At 45.9% G+C, this 23,729-nt stretch overlaps 1 protein-coding gene across 5 annotated transcripts in view; it reads right to left on the bottom strand.

The window, feature by feature from the left end:
- ctnna1 (catenin (cadherin-associated protein), alpha 1) overlaps window positions 1-23,729 on the bottom strand; it is a 216,551-nt gene that overhangs the window by 172,679 nt on the left and 20,143 nt on the right. For all 5 annotated transcript variants that reach the window (XR_014610225.1, XM_084147311.1, XM_084147309.1 and 2 more), the window contains exons 4-5: window positions 9,049-9,215; window positions 2,421-2,540 (exon numbers count right to left, since the gene is read on the bottom strand). Coding sequence is in view for 4 of the 5 variants with exons in the window: in XM_084147311.1 (XP_084003437.1) it covers window positions 2,421-2,540; window positions 9,049-9,215 (287 nt within the window). In the remaining variant the exon portion in view is untranslated. The remainder of the gene's footprint in view (window positions 1-2,420; window positions 2,541-9,048; window positions 9,216-23,729) is intronic.

The raw sequence follows: 23,729 nt of genomic DNA, 5'->3' as shown, positions 1-23,729 counted from the left end.
GACCAGACCAGACAGGACCGGACCAGACAGGACCGGACCAGACAGGACCAGACCGGGCCAGACAGGGCCAGACCGGACCAGACCAGACCAGACAGGGCCAGACCGGACCAGACAGGGCCAGACAGGGCCAGACCGGACCAGACAGGGCCAGACAGGGCCAGACCGGACCAGACCAGACCGGACCAGACAGGACCAGATCAGACAGGGCCAGACCGGACCAGACCAGACAGGGCCAGACCGGACCAGACCAGACCGGACCAGACCAGACAGGACCGGACAGGACCAGACAGGACCAGAAAGAAAAGGAGCTCAGAGAGAAGAGAAGACTGAGTTGATCATTCAGATTCAAGAAAGTCACGTTACGCCCTCATGACAGAGAGCCGCTTGGCCTGAGCGACCTAGATTCTCCTCTCCGCCCGTCTGTCATTCCCCTGTGGTGATACAGCACACAGTCATCATCATACCATTCCAATAGGCCCTGCCGTACAGCTCTAAACGCACAGCTCTGTACTACTGGCTCCCAGCGTTATGGTTTTTATAGAAGAGCCAGGGAGACAGCACAGCACCGCTGCCTCCCCAATGACACCCTATTCCCCATACAGTGCACTATAGGCCCTAGTCAAAAGTGCACTATATAAGAAATAGGGCGCCGTTTAAAATGCAGCCAAGAACTAGGCAGAATAAACTTGTGGTCCTTTGTAGCTCAGCTGGTAGAGCACGGCGCTTGTTACGCCAAGGTAGTGGGTTCGATCCCCGGGACCACCCATACACAAAAACATTTATTTTATGCACGCATGACTGTATGTCGCTTGGATAAAAGCGTCTGCTAAATGGCATATTATTATTATTATTATTATTAAACTGATGGCATAAATGAAATCAACATTGGCCCCTGCCTCACGCACGAGTGTTTGGATGTACCTTCACACTGCAGGAGGAATTGAATCGCACACAGATTGGTGTATCTCAAATTTATATTAGTCTACTAACAAAAGAAAAGGTACACATTTATTTACAACAACCTGGTTGGTTTGGTGCTAAACCAACACGAGACTGGAAAGACAAAATAGGAAAATTAACATTTTACGCCCTAAACAAAGTGAAATATAATAATGAAGACTATGGAGATTATTCTGTAATCTATGTGTGTGTTTTATACTATCCGAACAGCCTGGTGATGCCGCTATATCACCTGGGGAATTCATCATGAAACTGCACATAATGGATCTGGTCACCCTGTGCTGCCTGCATCCAGCCTGTATACATCCTCTGTTCTCTCGCTCCCTCATCTCTGTTGAGCACCAACTAACAAGATCCTATTGAGGCATTCTAGCATGGTATTTCCATATTTCCTACTCTGAAGTGCGCGTGTGCAATAACTCAAGTCGCCTTTTTTTCCACTCCTAAAACAGCACCATTTTTTATAACTTTGGCAAAGGGCAAAGTCTACAAAACTTAGTCCACTCTGTTCGTAACAGATTCCTGTTTTTTGGGAAAAGAAAACTGTATTGAGATCAAAAATGTTTCATCGATGAGTACATTTGCAGAATGTCGGCCAAAATCCACCTTGTTCCATCTTCTCCCACTGCCGGCCGCCGGGCTTCCTCTCACTACCATATTTGGTAGCGAGTAGAAACGACAAGCGGATGCTTCACATATATACTTGAGGTGAAATATCCGTCTCATTGTTCTGTGACGTTTACGTGAGGATGCAGAAATTATTTTGTTTAGCTAGCTTGCTAGTAGCCTGTTATAATATGAATTATACTATGATAGTGTTACTGCACTTTTATAATAGCATGGTAAAAGTTCATTATTGATATGCTAACATTGCTTGATCATGAAGCATGTTAGCTAGCAGGAGTTGGCTGTGCATCGTCACCTCATTTAATGTTGCACGGCAAGAAAATAAACCCTTTGTCTGCTTGTGGATTGTAGCATTATTCAAGAGTGTAATATAGTTTGGTTGCATTATTCAATATTGTAAAAATGTTTTAGAAGAAAAGTTGCTTGGATTGTTAAATAGCATGTGCTTACAGGCTAGTGGGTACTGTGATATTTACGGTCAATCTGAGCTGCGGACCCAGAATGTCGCGTTGCCGGCCACACAACGAAAGGTAAGACAGTAATGTGAATTGAAAAGTAGAAAATCTCTTTCGTCACTCAGGCTCTCCATCTCCCGTAGTGGAAATAGGGTCTCAGTAGCTAAGCAACCTACTAACATCCATCTCCCATGTTTCTCTAAGTCCCTCGCTACATCTCTCCACCCTCTCTGTCACACCATCGCCTACCCTTCATAGCACTTCACCCCACCCCGACTGTCATCTCCCTCTCCAGCCCAGACACCTCCCTTAGTACAGACATGACTGCTGTCTCCTGACAGCACCCCCCCCCCCCCAATCAGACAGTCCAGTACATACCTGCTGTCTCTTGGCAGCCATCATGTTGAGTTTGTCCACCTCTGGTTTCAAGGCCTTGTACTGGATGCCCAGGTCCTGCTCTGTTCCAGCGTTACGCACCTTCACCAGGTTCTCCTCCACCTGGAGGGGTTACAGAGGAACACACCTGGTTTAGATTGGAACATAGGCAGGGCTCTCCCCAAAGAATGGAAGCGGGACGCTGCGCCACCTTGTGGGTAATTTGAGAAGTTCTGAGAGACGCTGGAAAGATCAGAGGAGAAAAATATGATCTCCTTATTTGATCGTGTCAGGCGGTAGGTTTTGAACGGCACAATGGGAATGTACTCCGGAGAACAGTAGGTTCAATGCTCACACGCGCTCAAACAGCTCCTTATATTCAGATCCTAGCCTGCATTTCACATGAAAGGGTCCGTCCCAAATGGCACCCTATCCCCTATACAGTGCACTACTTTGACCAGGGCCCATAGGTTTGTGCTCTCTAGGGCATAGGGCTCTGGTCAAATGTATTGCACTATGTGCAGTATGAAAAATGTATGCACTCACTAACTGTAAGTCGCTCTGGATAAGAGCGTCTGCTAAAATGACTAAAATGTAAATGTAAATATGGAAAAAGGGTGCCATTAGGGATTAAAACTAAATCTGTGCTGGGACGGCTGTTCTTTCCGTGAGCTGTCACAGTCAACATGCCTCCCTCCACTCAACAGTCCATTAAAAGACCCAGTGCCTAGACTGCAGTAATATGGTAAATGATTCAATAGCTGCTAGCCCTCAATCTTTACCATAAAAAATACACTAGCTATATATCAGCATGAAATGCACATGCACACAGTAGTATACCTTGTTGACCTTTGTTAATATTGGAAAGAAGGAAAAAAGGCCTCCCATGTAGAGCGGATGAACTACAGGTTAAATCAAAATAAGAAAAGAGACACCTTCCTGAAATACACCACATGACCAAAAGTATGTGGACACCTGCTCATCCAACATCTCATTCCATAATCATGGGCATTAATTTGGAGTTGGTCCCCCCCTTTGCTGCTATAACAGCCTCCACTCTTCTGGGAAGGCTTTCCACTAGATGTTTGAACATTGCTGCTGGGACTGGCCTCCATTCAGCCACAAGAGCATTAGTGAGGTCGGGCGCTGATTTTGGGCGATTAGGCCTGGCTCGCAGTCGGTGTTCCAATTCCTCCCAAAAGGTGTTCGATGGGGTTGAGATCAGGGCTCTGTGCAGGCCAGTCAAGTTCTTCCACACCGATCGACAAACCATTTCTGTATGGACCTCGCTTTGTGCACGGGGGCAGGTAGCGTTCTCCTGGCATCCGCCAAATCCAGATTAGTCCGTTGGACTGCCAGAGGGTGAAGCGTGATTCATCACTCCAGAGAACGTGTTTCCACTGCTCCAGAGTCCAACGGCGGCGAGCTTTACACCACTCCAGCCGACGCTTGGCATTACGCATGGTGATCTTACACCTCGATCACACCGACAGCGTCATTGCATTTTGGTACACCAAAAGTACATTCATTCCCAATGGAACGCTGTGTTTGACTTGCAGCATTGCGTTGCAGAGGCAGTCGCAGTGCGTTCTGTGTGGCTGTACACTGTATGAGTAGACGGCTTGACAGAAATGGTAGCAGAGGGTGAATGTTGAACTTTTGTTGCACACATATCCAGATGATGCTGTGTACCATTTTGCGCAATGACGCTGTAGGTGTGGGTGTGATCGCGGGATTAGGCTTGTGTGCGGCTGCTCGGCCATGGAAACCCATTTCATGAAGCTCCCGACGAACGGTTCTTATGCTGACGTTGCTTCCAGAGGCATTTTTGGAACTCGGTAGTGAGTGTTGCAACCAAGGACAGACGATCATTACGTGCTACGCGCTTCAGCACTCGGCAGACCCGTTCTGTGAGCTTGTGTGGCCTACCACCTCGCGGCTGAGCCGTTGTTGCTCCTAGACGTTTCCACTTCACAATAACAGCACTTACAGTTGACCGGGGCAGCTCTAGCAGGGCAGACATTGTACAAACTGACTGTTGGAAAGGTGGCATCCTATGATGGTGCCATGTTGAAAGTCACTGAGCTCTTCAGTAAGGCATTCTACTGCCAATGTTTGTCTATGGAGATTGCATGGCCGTGTGCTCGGTTTTATATATCAGTCAGCAACGGGTGTGGCTGAAATAGCCGAATCCACTAATTTGAAGGGGTGTCCACATACTTTTGTATATATAGTGTACATTTAGTAATATGAAGTTACATAAACTTCCTCCTCCTGTACTGTAAATATTATAAGTCTCAAATGGCACCCTATTCCCTATATAGTGCACTACATAAACAATAGGGTGCCCTCTGGGATGCAGCCGATGAGTCTTTACTTTAGACGTGTTTGACAGGAACAACATTTATAAACATCTCTGAATGTGCAAGGTCATGTAGCTGGGTAGCAGTCAGTGTTCCTCTGCCTAGAGAGCACAGCTTGTCTGCCCTACTGCAGCGAGTACAGGCCACATGTTAACACGATGTGACAGCTAGCTTACCGACTAGACTTTCCTTTTCACAGACAGAGGGAGAGACAAGGGCTGTGGTCTGTCCTAATACAGTAGCTCTAGGTAGGGCCCCTCTCATATGGGCTCTGGTCAAAAGTAGTGCACTATATGGGGAATAGGGTGCCATTTGGGGCTATTTTCTCCAGTAGCATCTCCTACAGAGCTAGTTTAGCTGCATGCTGTAGATTAGCCAGGCCTCAGGGCTAAAGGGCTAGCTGTAGATTAGCCAGGCTAAAGGGCTGGCTGTAGATTAGCCAGGCCTCAGGGCTAAAGGGCTGGCTGTAGATTAGCCAGGCCTCAGGGCTAAAGGGCTAGCTGTAGATTAGCTAGGCTAAAGGGCTAGCTGTAGATTAGCCAGGCCTCAGGGCTAAAGGGCTAGCTGTAGATTAGCCAGGCCTCAGGGCTAAAGGGCTAGCTGTAGATTAGCCAGGCCTCAGGGCTAAAGGGCTAGCTGTAGATTAGCCAGGCTAAAGGGCTGGCTGTAGATTAGCCAGGCCTCAGGGCTAAAGGGCTGGCTGTAGATTAGCCAGGCCTCAGGGCTAAAGGGCTAGCTGTAGATTAGCTAGGCTAAAGGGCTAGCTGTAGATTAGCCAGGCCTCAGGGCTAAAGGGCTAGCTGTAGATTAGCCAGGCCTCAGGGCTAAAGGGCTAGCTGTAGATTAGCCAGGCCTCAGGGCTAAAGGGCTAGCTGTAGATTAGCTAGGCTAAAGGGCTAGCTGTAGATTAGCCAGGCCTCAGGGCTAAAGGGCTAGCTGTAGATTAGCCAGGCCTCAGGGCTAAAGGGCTGGCTGTAGATTAGCCAGGCCTCAGGGCTAAAGGGCTAGCTGTAGATTAGCCAGGCCTCAGGGCTAAAGGGCTAGCTGTAGATTAGCCAGGCCTCAGGGCTAAAGGGCTGGCTGTAGATTAGCCAGGCCTCAGGGCTAAAGGGCTAGCTGTAGATTAGCCAGGCCTCAGGGCTAAAGGGCTAGCTGTAGATTAGCCAGGCCTCAGGGCTAAAGGGCTGGCTGTAGATTAGCCAGGCCTCAGGGCTAAAGGGCTAGCTGTAGATTAGCCAGGCCTCAGGGCTAAAGGGCTAGCTGTAGATTAGCCAGGCCTCAGGGCTAAAGGGCTAGCTGTAGATTAGCCAGGCTAAAGGGCTAAAGGGCTAGCTGTAGATTAGCCAGGCTAAAGGGCTAGCTGTAGATTAGCCAGGCTAAAGGGCTAAAGGGCTAGCTGTAGATTAGCCAGGCCTCAGGGCTAAAGGGCTAGCTGTAGATTAGCCAGGCTAAAGGGCTAAAGGGCTAGCTGTAGATTAGCCAGGCCTCAGGGCTAAAGGGCTGGCTGTAGATTAGCCAGGCCTCAGGGCTAAAGGGCTAGCTGTAGATTAGCCAGGCCTCAGGGCTAAAGGGCTAGCTGTAGATTAGCCAGGCCTCAGGGCTAAAGGGCTAGCTGTAGATTAGCCAGGCCTGAGGCTGAGGGAGGCAGCTATGCTCTAGCTATAACTGAGGATGCCAATTTATATTACTTTTAACCACGGTTAATAGGTGTAGGTTTGCACAGTTCCCTCTCCCCAATGAAAAAAAAAAAAGACCAAATAAGATTTAACTACAATGCCTGGAGTAAATGTTTAACGTCTCAGGATTCAGGAACACTGTCAATATGCTATGATTCTATAATCCACCCAGAGCATGCAGGTACAGTCTCTGTATGTGCGTCCTAAATCACACCCTATTCACTATGGGGCCCTTGTCAAAAAAGTAGTGCACTGCATAGGGAATAGGGTGCCATTTGGGACTCAGCCTCTGTGTATCTGGAATGCGGAAAGATAAATAATTTCAGTCTCCTGCAGTTGGCTGGCGGGCTGGCAACACCAACATGTTGCTACAGGGTGGCCAGAGCGTGCCAGGGCTTCTCCGACTCAGGGCCTCAGATATAGCTGCAGCACTGCCTCAGTCTGGATGGGTCTTAAAAACAGTACCTCATTCCCTACATAGCAGGGCCCTACATAGGGAATAGGGTGCCATTGGAGATATTGGACCCTGGTCAAAAGTAGTGCACTACATTAGGGAACAGGCTGCCATTTGGGACATACTCCCAAGTATCTGGAAGGCACTAACCCAGTGAAGTGGTTGGCTATAAACAGAGCCATGATAAGGTAAAGTGGAAGAACTCAATGTTAAGAGCCAGTATGGCAACGTTTTTAAAAATAACCCCAATTAGATCACAGGGTGGGGCCGAGCCCACGAGGCCATCCCACGGGATTGTGGAGGCTTTCTAACCTCAAGAGTAGAACGTAGTGCTTTTCTACCAAATCTCTCTTTCTGCTTAGTTTCACAGTTAATCATAGCATGTCTGTAGTGGCCTGGGCCCGTATTCCTAAAGCATCTCAGAGTAAGAGTGATGATCTAGCGGTCCATATAATCTATGATCTTAATAGGCCACACTGATCCTAGATATGCACCCGGCAATCCGAGACACTCAACACACAGTCATTTTCCTTTTCAACCTGCTGTCCTGTCTGAGCTTGAAGAATGACAGATGTCGGCCATTTTAGAACCTGGCTGTAAAAAAAAAAAAAGTGACTCCGCTTCATTGTTGACGTTGTTTGACACAATGACCTCACCGTCTGGCTGTGTCGGTGTAATTATAAAATCAGAACAGGTTACATTAGGTAGTGATCGAAAAGGAAATAAATATATGTCCGCGTCCCAAATGGCACCCTATTCCCCTTATAGGCCCCGGTCAAAAGCAGTGTACTACATAGAGAATAGGAAGCCGTTTGGGACGAAGACTATGATAGATGATAAACAGCAAGGTCGTCTCTGTTGTGTGTGTGGCCTCCTTGTTTAAGGTCAGGATTTAGGTTTCCTTTTACACAGCGATAAACAGCTGAAGTACCGGTGAAGAGATCGGCAAACACAGAAGACCTTGTTTGAAATGTAGGCCTTTAGCGAAGACACCAGAACGGAAGTTTGAGTCAAGCAAACTATTTACCTACAAAAATTGCTGAATAAGTAGACTTGTGTTGCTTTCTTTTAAGGTTATTTATTTGTTTTTATTTTCTTCGATGCAATAAAGAATATCTAAGTTATTCATAAGCTAGTTAAATAGTTTTCCTTCAGCTATATGGGAGTTCAGTCATATCCACAAGAGCCCCCTTGAGTCATCACTACATGACTAGCTACCTCAGAATGTGACTCAAAGCCAGAGAGATGGCGCCAAGATGCAAGTTTAGAATGATTTAGTAATTCATGACGAGTTTGCTTGTGTGTCTCACCGCCAGCGCGTGTTTCTCCCTGTGTGTGTGTGTCTCACCACCAGCGTGTGTTTCTCCCTGTGTGTCTCACCGCCAGCGCGTGTTTCTCCCTGTGTCTCACCGCCAGCGCGTGTTTCTCCCTGTGTGTGTGTGTCTCACCGCCAGCGCGTGTTTCTCCCTGTGTGTGTGTGTGTGTGTCTCACCGCCACCGCGTGTTTCTCCCTGTGTGTCTCACCGCCAGCGTGTGTTTCTCCCTGTGTGTCTCACCGCCAGCGCGTGTTTCTCCCTGTGTGTGTCTCACCGCCAGCGCGTGTTTCTCCCTGTGTGTGTCTCACCGCCAGCGCGTTTCTCCCTGTGTGTCTCACCGCCAGCGCGTTTCTCCCTGTGTGTGTGTCTCACCGCCAGCGCGTGTTTCTCCCTGTGTGTCTCTCACCGCCAGCGCGTGTTTCTCCCTGTGTGTGTGTGTGTGTGTGTGTGTGTGTGTGTGTCTCACCGCCAGCGCGTGTTTCTCCCTGTGTGTCTCACCGCCAGCGCGTGTTTCTCCCTGTGTGTGTGTGTGTGTCTCACCGCCAGCGCGTGTTTCTCCCTGTGTGTGTGTGTGTGTGTCTCACCGCCAGCGCGTGTTTCTCCCTGTGTCTCACCGCCAGCGCGTGTTTCTCCCTGTGTGTGTGTGTGTGTGTGTGTGTGTGTGTGTGTGTCTCACCGCCAGCGCGTGTTTCTCCCTGTGTGTGTGTGTCTCACCGCCAGCGCGTGTTTCTCCCTGTGTGTGTCTCACCGCCAGCGCGTGTTTCTCCCTGTGTGTGTGTGTGTGTGTGTGTGTGTGTGTGTGTGTGTGTGTGTGTGTCTCACCAGTTTGAGTTGCAGCAGCAGCTTGTAGACGTCAGACATGTCGGCCAGCACCAGCAGGTGAGTGACAGCAGAGAGGAGGGCCCTGGCGGCACGGACCATGTTACCCCTCTTCACCGAGGAACACGGGTCCTCCGCAAACTCTCCTGATGCCTGCTTCATGGATTCACCTGAGAGAGACAGAGGGAAAGACAGGATATTACAGTTAAGACATGTTAAAGTTCCAAATGACACCCTATATAAGGAAGCATTGTCCGAGCCAGAACAGCCCATAGGTCCTGGTGAAAAGTAGTGCACTTTAAAGGGAATAGGGTACCTACATGTTTAAGTGAAGGAGACCAGAGAGAGAGAGAGAGAGAGGCCATTCATTAACATGTCAACTGCAGAGAGCCTCTCAGGGCAGAGTGAAGTGAGGAAGATATTATATTGGCTCAGTGGGTTGGAGCTCAGTGTTACACAAAATACAAAACGCCACAAAGTGCTGGTCCATGTTTCTTGAACTGAATAAAAAGTTCCCCGAAATTTTCCATACGCACAAACGGCTTATTTCTCTCAAATGTTGTGCACAAAGTTACAGTTACATATTATTACCTAGCAACCTGTTCTGAAATATAACAATTTTCATAAGTTTCATATATTTTTATTGTAGAGGATGGGGCTGGGGAAGAATGAAGGATGCAGACTGTCAGGTTGATGGCCAAAGCTCTGAATGCCAGGGCTGATATCCTATAGCATTAATGTTTCATATCTATAGATCTCTGCTATCTTTATGTTTAAATGTTGCATTTGTTTACAATAACAAACAATGGAATTAAATGCCCCTATATTTTTGGGATATCATTAAGTAAAATAGTTAGTGCTAAACTCATGAGATATAAGTTATATGAGAATGAATGTGTTTTATTATAGGTCTTTAAAACACAAAGAAAGCATGCTGAAACTCTAAATTGCATCTGTAAATAACTAATTGTGTAATCATTTGCAAAACAGTTATGAGCAATTTATTTTTATAAGTCATTTATTAAAAGTAAATGTATTAAATGTGTATAATAATAATAATAAGTACTTTATTTTGTCTTAGTTTTTTCCCTTAGAAAATGCAGTGAAAACGGATGGAAGCATTGACCGGTGCTGCAGGTGTCTGCAAGAAGCTGGTGGGTCACTTCTCTCACAGCTACCTTCACATCAGAATGCCAAACGAGATGGGGGTCCAGCCAGAAGGTGATCTAGCAGGATACCAGAGCAGCAGAAGGCTATAACTCAGGTCCTGTCCGAGGACAGGAAGACTGAGGCAGCAGGATACCAGAGCAGCAGAAGGCTATAACTCAGGTCCTGTCTGAGGACAGGAAGACTGAGGCAGCAGGATACCAGAGCAGCAGAAGGCTATAACTCAGGTCCTGTCTGAGGACAGGAAGACTGAGGCAGCAGGATACCAGAGCAGCAGAAGGCTATAACTCAGGTCCTGTCTGAGGACAGGAAGACTGAGGCAGCAGGATACCAGAGCAGCAGAAGGCTATAACTCAGGTCCTGTCTGAGGACAGGAAGACTGAGGCAGCAGGATACCAGAGCAGCAGAAGGCTATAACTCAGGTCCTGTCTGAGGACAGGAAGACTGAGGCAGCAGGATACCAGAGCAGCAGAAGGCTATAACTCAGGTCCTGTCCGAGGACAGGAAGACACGGCATCTAATTCTAACCAGGATGTCCTGGAATCTGTCAGTTGAGTCACTGGGCCCACTGCTGGACTTCACAGATGCACTCTCAGGAGAAGACTATGTGTCTCATATGTGAAGCCAGTTCTTCACCTCTTCAACACTTCAATGCTGCTAATAGACCACTGCGCCACTCTGGAGTAAGGCGCTGCATCGCAGTGCTAGCTGTGCCACTAGAGATCCTGGTTCGAATCCAGGCTCTGTCGCAGCCGGCCGCGACCGGGAGACCCATGGGGCGGTGCACAATTGGTCCAGAGTCGTCCAAGGTAGGGGAGGGTTTGGCCGGCAGGGATGTGGGTTCGTTTCCCACGGTGGGCCAGTATGAAAAAAAAATATATATATACATGTATTCATTCACTAACTATGTCGCTCTGGATAAGAGCGTCTGCTAAATGACTAAAATGTAAAATGTAATACAAGAGGGAGACACAGACTTGACTAGCGGAGTCACTCACCACCTTCCGGAGACATTTGAAACCCCACCTCTTTAAGGAATACCTGGGATAGGATAAACTAATCCTTCTACCCCCCCTAAAAAAATAAAATAAAATAATAATTGTAAAGTGGTTATCCCACTGGCTATAGGGTGAATGCACCAATTTGTAAGTCGCTCTGGATAAGAGCGTCTGCTAAATGACGTAAATGTAAATGTAAGACCTTGAAAACTGAGATGTTAGACTACATCAACGAGAAATATAGAGACGAAGCCTCTCAGGAGCCGCTAGATGCTAGCTTCTTGTTTGGACCCCCGGTTCAAGATGGACTTGATCAGTGAAGACAACAAGCCCCAAGTCAAGGCCAGAGTGGCGTCAGAAACGATGGAACGCCAGGAGGAGACGTCAAGCAGCAGCACTGAAGTGGAGCCTGAAGTTGCTGATGCGTCCCAGGCAAAGAAAGCCAAGAAGTCCTTGGGAAGTTTATTTAAACAGAGTTGCAGCAAAGGGTGATTCCTCTCTGAGCCACAAGGATGCTGTGGAAGCAGAATTAAACAACTACCTGCTAACACCTTCCTATAGACAAAGAGGAAGATCCACTTGCATGGTGGAAAACACAGAGTAAAGCTTTCCACATCTCGCCAAGCTTGCCCGCAAGTATCTATCCATTCCCGCTACAAGTTCCCCCTCAGAGAGGCTTTTCAGTACAAGTGGCAACATTGTCACTTGCCAACGGTCATGTCTCAAGCCTGTAATGGTGAATGGACTGGTATTCTTTAATTTACTGGTAGAATTTAGATTTACTATATTATTCTACAGTTGTGAGAAATAAATGTATTTATTTTACTAGGTAAACTCTGTTCAGAAGAAACCAGATTTTATACAGTTGAAAAGTTATTTAAAAAAAATAAAAATAAAATTGGCATTTGTCTAGCCATGATGATCAACACTGTTGCTAAGAAAAGTTTATTTTAAAAACAGAAGTGTGTGAAATACAAATGGTTCTGTGTTGATATTTGTCATTCATGTTAAGTTCATTGGTATTTATTAGTTAGGTTTTGCTTTTATTATTACAAATGATTTGTTTTATAAAAACACTGTATTTTGTTTTTGTAAACCAACTCAGGAGTATAGCTTTATGTGTATAGCTGCTCTTTTTCATGTGTCTAATGGTTTAAATTAAAATATATCTGTTTCTATTTTCAAAAAGGAGGTTTGTAATTTAATTTGTAATGTAATAAAATGTTAAATGACTTTTTGATTTGATTTTGTCATTCACATGAATTCCCTAGTGTGATGAAACTTCCTCCGTGGAGAATGCTCTGTTTTAACCTGGTTGGAGGGCTGAGATACAGCCTCCTGTAATCTCCTGGATCCCCTTATAGACACCACACCTCTTCATTCACAAAGGAGCCCCTATATTTTAGGGTAAGCAACATGCATTATTAATATCATAACGTGTTTAGAATCATTGACTTTAGCCTGAATTGATAGAAAAGTATTACATGAATACAATGGAACCGTGGTGAATTAAACAGTGTATTAATTCATATAATAAATTAAAACTACCCAAAATAAGTTAAGGTAAAAAGTCTTTCAGTTTTATTTTCCATGAAGATGCAGTTCCCTACAAAATCACCCCGATCATTCTAGAATAATTAATTATTCTCAAATAGAGCTTTTCAAGTCATCTGGTGATTTTATTTTATTTTATTATTTTCATATCGCAATATATAAAATCGCAGGAAAAAAAAATATCGCAATGTCAGTTATTTCCAATATTGTGCAACCCTAATACATATACACACACATACATATATAGTTGAATCAGTGAGCTGTTTAAATCAGACCATTGGCATCAGATGTGTGCCTGCCTGCATACTTCACATCTTTTATAAGCAGCCAGTCACTAACTACTGCTCACTTGGGTTGTATCTGTCTGTGTCTGTTTATTCATCCATGGATAAACTGATGCGTGGCTGGCGGGTAGCCTTTCAACCATATCTACCTTTGCACAGGCGGAACATGGTACGAAGACTGAAAACTATGCTAGATTTGTTTCAGTGCATCATTTTGATACGGACACCCTAGAATGGAATTTGGCGAAGGCTTTGCGCCCTACCAATGAAGAAATATCTAGAGCAGGCGTCTGGGACAGCCTAATCTTAACTAAACCATTTAATCTAAACTATTTACCAATTGGCTTAGCTAGTCTTTGTTGGTTTTTACAGCTTTTGCTGGTATTTGGCCTTCTCCCTCTGTCCACCCTCTCAAAACTGAAATAATTACCCATGAACCTCTGCTCCTCCGCAGGCAGTGGCACACAAATGTAAGTATGCTGCAGCTAATGTCAGCCCCAGAAAAAAAAAAAATCTCACTCTCTCCCCCTGCCAGCCCAGAAGTACATTAAGAGAGAAAATGTAACTTCCTTTTAATCATCATATTCCACTCCCCTAGCCCAGGCTACTGAGTGAGTCCCAAATGGCATCCTATTCCCTATATAATGCATTACTATAGGCCCTGGTCTAAAGTAGTACACAATATAGGGTGTAGGGTGTCATTTGGGGCGTATCCACTGCAGCCCACTGCTGTACTGCAGGGCCTGATACCAGCCAAGGCCTCAGAGCAGAGCACAGTAGAGGCTGGTTGGGATCCAGGCTAAGAGTTAATTGCATTAGAAAGTCATTTCAGATGAGAAGGGCATGAGGGGGGGAGACGAGAAGAGAGGGGGGGGAGGAGAGAAGAGAGGGGGGGGAGGAGAGAAGAGAGGGGGGGGGAGGAGAGAAGAGGGGGGGGAGAGAAGAGAGGGGGGGAGAAGAGAGGGAGGAGGAGAGAAGAGAGGGAGAGGAGAGGGAGAGGAGAGAAGAGAGGGAGATGAGAGGGAGAGGAGAGGAGAGAAGAGAGGGGGGAAGAGAGGGGGGAAGAGAGGGGGGAAGAGAGGGAGAGGAGAGGGGGGGAGGAGAGGAGAGAGGGGGGGAGAAGAGAGGGAGAGGAGAGAAGAGAGGGGGGGAAGAGAGGGGGGGAAGAGAGGGGGGAGGAGGAGAGAAGGGGGGGAGAAGAGAGGGGGGAGGAGGAGAGAAGGGGGGGAGAAGAGAGGGGGGAGGAGGAGAGAAGGGGGGGAGAAGAGAGGGGGGAGGAGGAGAGAGGGGGGGAGAGAAGAGGAGAGAGGGGGGGGAGAAGAGGAGAGAGGGGGGGGAGAAGAGAGGGAGAGGAGAGAAGCGAGGGGGGAAGAGAGGGGGGGAAGAGAGGGGGGAGGAGGAGAGAAGGGGGGGAGGAGAAGAGAAGGGGGGGAGGAGAAGAGAGGGGGGGAGAGAAGAGAGGGAGAGGAGAGGGGGGGAGAAGAGAGGGAGAGGAGAGAAGAGAGGGGGGGAGAGGGGGGGAGGAGGAGAGAAGGGGGGGAGAAGAGGGGGGGGGGGGAGAGAGGGGGGGAGAGAGAAGGGGGGGGGGGGGTGGAAGAGCAGTCTGATGCAGGGTAAGTCCAAACAGACCAAGACCTAACCATACAGGCAGTGACCTCAGACACACTGCGAGCAACGTAACACAGATTCTGCCAGCGACCCAACACGCAACAGTTAAAAGGAGGTCAAATCCATGACAAAGGCTGGCTGTCTGATTCATCCAGCACAATGTTTTGTCCCACCACTAGAAAACACAGTCAACTGGGAACACAAATGAGGTTCCTAGCCTCACACTACTATATAGACTACACAAGCAGACACTCCGTTTGCTAAATGTGCCAGGCATGTCCTGTGTGTTACAGCTGAATTAGCCTGGCCTACTATGCCCTTCATGCCAGAAAACACTGCTTTCCACACCATCAAACACTGCTTGTCAGTGGAGAGACACACAATTACATCTTAAAATCAAAGTAAACCAAAAGGGGGAGAAGACCAGTTTGTGAAATCATTCTAGTGTAATAGTCTACGTGTGTTAACGTCATCTGGTATAATATGCCATTTAATATGCCATTTAGCAGACGCTTTTATCCAAAGCGACTTACAGTCATGTGTGCATAACTTTTTACGTATGGGTGGTCCCGGGGATCGAACCCACAACCCTGGCGTTACAAGCGCCATGCTCTACTTTAATAATAGTGTGTTACGTCATCTGGTATAATAATAATAAAGCAGTGTGTTACGTCATCTGGTATAATAATAATAATAAAGCAGTGTGTTAAGTCATCTGGTATAATAATAAAAGTAGTGTGTTACGTCATCTGGTATAATAATAAAAGTAGTGTGTTACGTCATCTGGTATAATAATAAAGCAGTGTGTCGTCATCTGGTATAATGATAAAGCAGTGTGTTACGTCATCTGGTATAATAATAATAATAAAGCAGTGTGTTAAGTCATCTGGTATAATAATAAAGCAGTGTGTTACGTCATCTGGTATAATAATAAAGCAGTGTGTTACGTCATCTGGTATAATAATAAAGTACTGTGTTACGTCATCTGGTATAATAATAAAGTAGTGTGTTACGTCATCTGGTATAATAATAAAGTAGTGTGTTACGTCATCTGGTATAATAATAAAGTAGTGTGTTACGTCATCTGGTATAATAATAAAGTGGTGTGTTACGTCATCTGGTATAATAATAAAGTGGTGTGTTACGTCATCTGGTATAATAATAAAGTGGTGTGTTACGTCACCTGGTATAATAATAAAGCAGTGTGTTACGTCATCTGGTATAATAATAAAGTAGTGTGTTACGTCATCTGGTATAATAATAAAGCAGTGCGTTACGTCACCTGGTATAATAATAAAGCAGTGCGTTACGTCACCTGGTATAATAATAAAGTAGTGTGTTACGTCACCTGGTATAATAATAAAGCAGTGTGTTACGTCATCTGGTATAATAATAAAGTAGTGTGTTACGTCATCTGGTATAATAATAAAGCAGTGCGTTACGTCACCTGGTATAATAATAAAGCAGTGCGTTACGTCACCTGGTATAATAATAAAGCAGTGCGTTACGTCACCTGGTATAATAATAAAGCAGTGTGTTACGTCACCTGGTATAATGATAAAGCGGTGTGTTACGTCACCTGGTATAATAATAAAGCAGTGTGTGTTACGTCATCTGGTATAATAATAAAGCAGTGTGTTACGTCACCTGGTATAATGATAAAGCGGTGTGTTACGTCACCTGGTATAATAATAAAGCAGTGTGTGTTACGTCATCTGGTATAATAATAAAGCAGTGTGTTACTTCACCTGGTATAATAATAAAGCAGTGTGTTACGTCACCTGGTATAATAATAAAGCAGTGTGTTACGTCACCTGGTATAATAATAAAGCGGTGTGTTACGTCACCTGGTATAATAATAAAGCAGTGTGTGTTACGTCATCTGGTATAATAATAAAGCAGTGTGTTACGTCATCTGGTATAATAATAAAGTAGTGTGTTACGTCATCTGGTATAATAATAAAGCAGTGTGTTAGGTCACCTGGTATAATAATAAAGCAGTGTGTTACGTCACCTGGTATAATAATAAAGTAGTGTGTTACGTCATCTGGTATAATAATAAAGCAGTGTGTTACGTCACCTGGTATAATAATAAAGTAGTGTGTGTGTCAGACTTGTTTGTGCTGCTGGGCCATAACTTATGCCAGAGGGAATGTACCAACTCTTCCAGTGGTGCTTTGTCTTGTTATATAATACAGACCTCGGTCATAATATCAGTTCATATTTGATTTTATATCGTGTATGTTTTTGCTTACGTCTTTGTCGAGCAACACTTTTTCTGCAAGGTACTACTACGCAGTGCACAGATCCCCTCGCGCACTCAACTTCATCAAGATACGTCGAGTTTCCCCTTAGGCAAGCCAGCTGTATAGCCTATTGCCTGTTTCAGTTTAGGAGTCTTTAAAACAATGTCTGTTTGCAGCTTTTCATTAAATCACGCATAGCTGTTCTTTATATGGCCTAAAATAAATGTGTTCCTATGGGCAGAATATTATCTATAGGCAATAGCATACCGAATTTTGATATGTTTTAATGAAAATATTACGGGCGGGGTGGGTGTGGAGCCAGAGGTCAAACTGTAGAACCCAGTTCCTACATTTGAACATAATTTTTTTCAAACAAAACTACATTTATGTACAATATTCTGCCCATAAATATTTATTTCACGTCATAACTGAATCAATTTATGTAGGCTATATACTAAATATTCTGCCCATATGAACAAATACAGTACTTGTAGCCATACAGGATTTAATGAAAATCAGTAAACACACATTTAATAAAAGACTCATGAACCCAATCACACAATATTAAAGAATGTGTATGTTTACTAACAGACTCAAACATACCGGCTACAGCTCGCTTCCCCGGTGCTTCACAGCTTTCCAGGGAAACTCGACATATTGTAGACTCACACGGACAAGAGAGATTAGTGGAGGAAGGAATGTGTGTCGGCTGCAGTGTTCGTGGTAAAATATTACGCGTTGTGGCGGTGCTTCAACGTTTTTTATAGATTGTATGGATGTCAGGGCTCCCTGGAAAACAGTGGTAATTGTTAAATGAGTGGACTATCCTGGCTAAAGACAAAAATACAGCCTGTCTCAGTTCCACACACATACAGACCCTACTTATAATATAATACAATTTAACATGCCATTTAGCAGACGCTTTTATCCAAAGCGACTTACAGTCATGCGTGCATAATTTTTTTTTTTGTGTATGGGTGGTCCCGGGGATCGAACCCACTACCCTGGCGTTACAAGCGCCGTGCTCTACCAGCTGAGCTACAGAGGACCACTTCCTACTTTGTAGGAACCGGCCCCAGACTGTGTCTCCTCAATTCCCCTCAGGACCAGCCCATAACACTAAATCTTATAAATTCATAATCTGTCTGCGAGAGCAAAGACACCAAAATGTTAGTGGCGAGGAAATTATTTATATAGGATTCTGTAAAAAATTTCACCACCTAACTGCAATAACGGCAGCTAAAAACCCAATGTTTCCCTTCTCGTTGCCCTCGTCTAGTCGTGGTCAAAAGTTTTGAGAATGACACAAGTATTGGTCTTCACAAAGTTTGCTGCTTCAGTGTTTAGATATTTTTGTCAGATGTTAATATGGTATACTGAAGTATAATTACAAGCATTCCATAAGTGTCAAAGGCTTTTATTGACAATTACATTACGTTTATGCAAAGAGTCAATATTTGCAGTGTTGACCCTTCTTTTACCAAGACCACTGCAATCCGCCCTGGCATGCTGTCAATTAACTTCTGGGCCACATCTTGACTGATGGCAGCCCATTCTTGCATAATCAATGCTTGGAGTTTGTCCGAATTTGTGGGGTTTTGTTTGTCCACCCGCCTCTTGAGGATCGACCACAAGTTCTCAAATGGGATTAAGGTCTGGGGAGTTTCCTTGCCATGGACCCAAAATGTCGAGGTTTTGTTCCCTGAGCCACTTAGTTATCACTTTTGCCTTATGGCAAGGTGCTCCATCATGCTGGAAAACGCATTGTTCGTCACCAAACTGTTCTTGGATGGTTGGGAGAAGTTGCTCTCGGAGGATGTGTTGGTACCATTCTTTATTCATGGTTGTGTTCTTAGGCAAAATTGTGAGTGAGCCCACTCCCTTGGCTGAGAAGCAACCCCACACATGAATGGTCTCAGGATGCTTTGCTGTTGGCATGACATAGGGCTGACGGTAGCGCTCACCTTGTCTTCTCCGGACAAGGTGTTTTCCGGATGCCCCAAACAATCGGAAAGGGGATTCATCAGAGAGAATGACTTTACCCCAGTCCTCAGCAGTCCAATCCCTGTACTTTTTGCAGAATATCAGTCTGTCCCTGATGTTTTTCCTGGAGAGAAGTGGCTTCCTTGCTGCCCTTCTTGACACCAGGCCATCCTCCAAAAGTCTTCGCCTCACTGTGCATGCAGATGCACTCACACCTGCCTGCTGCCATTCCTGAGCAAGCCCTGCACTGGTGGTGCCCCGATCACGCAGCTGAATCAACTTTAGGAGACGGTCCTGACGCTTGCTGGACTTTCTTGGGCGCCCTGAAGCCTTCTTCACAACAATTGAACCTCTCTCCTTGAAGTTCTTGATGATCCGATAAATGATTGATTTAGGTGCAATCTTACTAGCAGCAATATCCTTGCCTGTGAAGCCCTTTTTGTGCAAAGCAATGATGACGGCACGTGTTTGCTTGCAGGTAACCATGGTTAACAGAGGAAGAACAATGATTTCAAGCACCACCCTCCTTTTAAAGCTTCCAGTCTGTTATTCTAAATCAGCATGACAGAGTGATCTCCAGCCTTGTCCTCGTCAACACTCACCTGTGTTAACGAGAGAATCACTGACATGATGTCAGCTGGTCCTTTTGTGGCAGGACTGAAATGCAGTGGATATGTTTTTGGGCGATTCAGTTCTTTTTCATGGCAAAGAGGGACTTTGCAATTCATTGCAATTCATCTGATCACTCTTCATAACATTCTGGAGTATATGCAAATTGCCATCATCAAAACTGAGGCAGCAGACTTTGTGAAAATTTATATTTGTGTCATTCTCAAAACTTTTGACCACGACTGTACACGGTACACTACTTGCTGCCTAAAAATGTTTTTTGCTCTCAAAGGGTTTTGAAAATGTGACTCCGCAGCCCTGGATGCTGTTCCAGGAATCTGTTCATCCCCAATGGCAGCACATAACCAATCTAGTGACCAGAGCCCAGGTAAAGGTAGTGCACTATGTACTGAATGTGGTGCCATTTGGGACAGACACGGGAGAGACGAAGGGAGAGATGAAGGGAATGAGAGATGAAGATCATTCCAGCTGTGATGTTGTGAAGCATCAGTCAGAAGGTATGAATGAAGAGTAGAGCAGTAGAGTAGAGCCAGGCAGGCAGTAGAGCCAGGAAGGCAGCAGAGCCAGGCAGGCAGCAGAGCCAGGCAGGCAGTAGAGCCAGGCAGGCAGTAGAGCCAGGCAGGCAGTAGAGCCAGGCAGGCAGTAGAGCCAGGCAGGCAGTAGAGCCAGGCAGGCAGCAGAGCCAGGCAGGCAGTAGAGCCAGGCAGGCAGGCAGTAGAGCCAGGCAGCCAGGCAGGCAGTAGAGCCAGGCAGGCAGTAGAGCCAGGCAGGCAGTAGAGCCAGGCAGGCAGTAGAGCCAGGCAGGCAGCAGAGCCAGGCAGGCAGCAGAGCCAGGAGGGCAGGAAGGCAGTAGAGCCAGGCAGGCAGTAGAGCCAGGCAGGCAGGCAGTAGAGCCAGGCAGGCAGGCAGTAGAGCCAGGCAGGCAGTAGAGCCAGGCAGGCAGTAGAGCCAGGCAGGCAGGCAGTAGAGCCAGGCAGTAGAGCCAGGCAGGCAGTAGAGCCAGGCAGGCAGCAGAGCCAGGCAGTAGAGCCAGGCAGGCAGGCAGTAGAGCCAGGCAGGCAGGCAGGCAGTAGAACCAGGCAGGCAGGCAGGCAGTAGAGCCAGGCAGTAGAGCCAGGCAGTAGAGCCAGGCAGTAGAGCCAGGCAGTAGAGCCAGGCAGTAGAGCCAGGCAGGCAGGCAGTAGAGCCAGGCAGGCAGGCAGTAGAGCCAGGCAGGCAGGCAGTAGAGCCAGGCAGGCAGGCAGGCAGTAGAGCCAGGCAGGCAGGCAGGCAGTAGAGCCAGGCAGGCAGTAGAACCAGGCAGGCAGTAGAGCCAGGCAGGCAGGCAGGCAGTAGAGCCAGGCAGGCAGGCAGGCAGTAGAGCCAGGCAGGCAGGCAGTAGAGCCAGGCAGTAGAGCCAGGCAGTAGAGCCAGGCAGTAGAGCCAGGCAGTAGAGCCAGGCAGGCAGGCAGTAGAGCCAGGCAGGCAGGCAGTAGAGCCAGGCAGGCAGGCAGTAGAGCCAGGCAGTAGAGCCAGGCAGGCAGTAGAGCCAGGCAGAGCCAGGCAGGCAGTAGAGCCAGGCAGGCTGAGATTGTTGTGAGATGAGAGCTGAGATGTTGTGAATGACTGAAGAACAAACAAGATGGAACCCCCCACCAAACTCTTCTAAAGCTAAAACCCACAACCGGAAAAAAAGTAGTTAACACGTGTGCAAAAACATATTTGAAATGCAAGCCTTTAACATGCATGGCATAGCAGCCCCCCTCCCCTTCCTTCCCTCCCTCCCTCCCTCCCAACCCAAACGATTATATATGCCTTTATTTTCCCCCATTTAAAAACAGCTGGTAAGCCACAGCTGGGTACAAAATGCCTTTTATATGCACGGCATGGATGGTGAAGAGAGAGGGAAGAGAGTGGCGGGGACGGCCCAGTCAATGGCAGCATTATCAGTCTGCCCACGCTCGGCAGAACAGCGTGGCATAGTCCTGACAGGCCAGCCCTGCCACCAGCTTAATTCCTGTCCAATGACAGGGTGCGTCTCAAATGGCACCCTATTCCCTGTATAGTGCACTACTTTTGACCAGAGCCCAGGTTTCTGGTCAAAAGTAGCTCACTATAAAAGGGAATAGGGTGTTATTTGGGACGTAGATAGAATAGCCGATGGCAGGCTGAGATTCCCCAGACTCTGACAACACTGCTGGCACTACTGTCTACTGAGCAGACACCTCAGAGCACAACATCTCGCCCATGACCCGCTGAACTATACCAGTAACACACAGAGTGAGTGATGGAGTGTGTTTGTCAGAGACACTGGCTGTAGAACTCAGACAACATGTGATAAGTGCCAGCAACCTAGGGCTGTCCCCGACTAAAAACGACTCTTGGTCAAACGAGAGTAGTCTGGTTTTTCGCCCACATTTTTTTACATTGTATTTTTCCATATAGACACACCATGTGTTTTTATAAAATCAACTATATGCACTGAGCTTGTCTGATGCTTCAAGCGCACTGTTTGATGAAATAATTGAGACAACAGAATTTTTTTAAATAATATGTTCTTTCAATAGCATTCGTCTCTACTCCACCGGTCTGCAAATAACTTGAAACATTGTATCAAATACCTACTGGGTCCGGCCTGAAGCTCCTGCAAGCAAACTATTAACTATTCTGGACCTTCAGTGTCCTGTGAGCTCCGGACAGACAGCTGTATTTGCACAACGGATAAGTAACCAGGTATTTTATGATGTTTTTCCGCTGGATCAGAGAATTATATTTTTACCTTTCACGCCAAGGACCGGTGGTTATCGAAAGGGAGAGAATTTGAAATATTTTTCAAATACATTGGGGAACTATTGTCATTCTCAACTGATGTAAAAACAGACTTCACTTGCTGTTTGAGGTGAAGAAAAAAAATACTTTAATAAGCTCCACAGCTCATTGGTGGTGGTGCGTTAAGCCAATCAGAAATACTATCAGACATCCCCAACTGGGCACATTAATACATTTACAGGCAGGCCAGGTAGCCTAGGCCTACTTCTATGTGTAATCAGGTGCGCGTCCTTACTCAAAACAAAAGACAATGAATAAATTAACAAAACTCGTGAAATAAAACCAAAACCATGTTTCTCACAAGTGTAGCATAGGTTGAGAGCTCTGCAAACAACGTGTCCAATCCAACAATGAAAACGGTAAACGACAAAAAATTATATGACCGTAACCAAACATACATTGTAGATTAGAAATGCGGATTAAAAGGGTATTTAGCATAAACATAAACCACATGTAACATATGGATTTGCATTAAAATACGCATCAAAAGTCCCAATGCAAAGTTACCTCACTTGCCTATTTTTGAAGTTACTACATAAAAATGTATTCAGAATTCTGAAAAATGCCATAATCATGCCGGAAAAAACATTTGCGGGGTGTGACTTAAAATGGAGGACCTGACAAGCCAGCCTATTCCCTAGAATGTAAACTCAGACAGAAATAACTTCAATTTAAACCAAATATCTTGCAAAGTTTTGGAAATCAATAACGCCATCTAACCAATTATCAAATAATGTTAATCATATATGCTGTTATCTTTGCCAGCCAGCTAAAGTTGGTTATTTTAGCCTGCTAGATAGCCTAGCCAGCTAACTAGCCAACCACCACAGTCAACATACACTATACTTAAAAAAAGTATGTGGACAGTCAGCTATTTTAGCCCCACCCGTTCCTGACAGGTGTATAAAATTGATAACGCAGCCATGCAATCTCCATAGACAAACATTGGCAGTAGAATGGCCTTACCGAAGAGCTCAGTGAGTTAACGTTGCACCATCATAGGATGCCACCTTTCCAACAAGTCAGTTCGTCAAATTTCTGTCCTGATAGAGCTGCCCCGGTCAACTGTAAGTGCTGTTATTGTGAAGTGGAAACGTCTAGGACAGGGGTGTCAAACTCATTTTAGCTCAGGGGCCACATGGAGGAAAATCTATTCCCAAGTGGGCCGGACCGGTAAAATAATGATATATATATATATATATATATATATAACTTAAAAACAACAACTTCAGATTGTTTTCTTTGTTTTAGTACGATCAACATAAAACAAAGCTGGAGCCTGAGGACAGTGTGTCCAAAATAGTACAAGCACAACATCACTATTAATCATAAAACCCCTCAAGTTTCTTTGAAAATTCTAAAGAAAAAGAACACAAACACACAATGCCTCAGTGATTCACAGAACT

Source organism: Coregonus lavaretus (assembly GCF_964263955.1).
Source record: "Coregonus lavaretus genome assembly, chromosome: 29".
NCBI classification, from domain to species: Eukaryota; Metazoa; Chordata; class Actinopteri; order Salmoniformes; family Salmonidae; genus Coregonus; species Coregonus lavaretus.
Note: the sequence above shows the minus strand (reverse complement) of the source record. Positions and strands in the feature narration are given on the sequence as shown.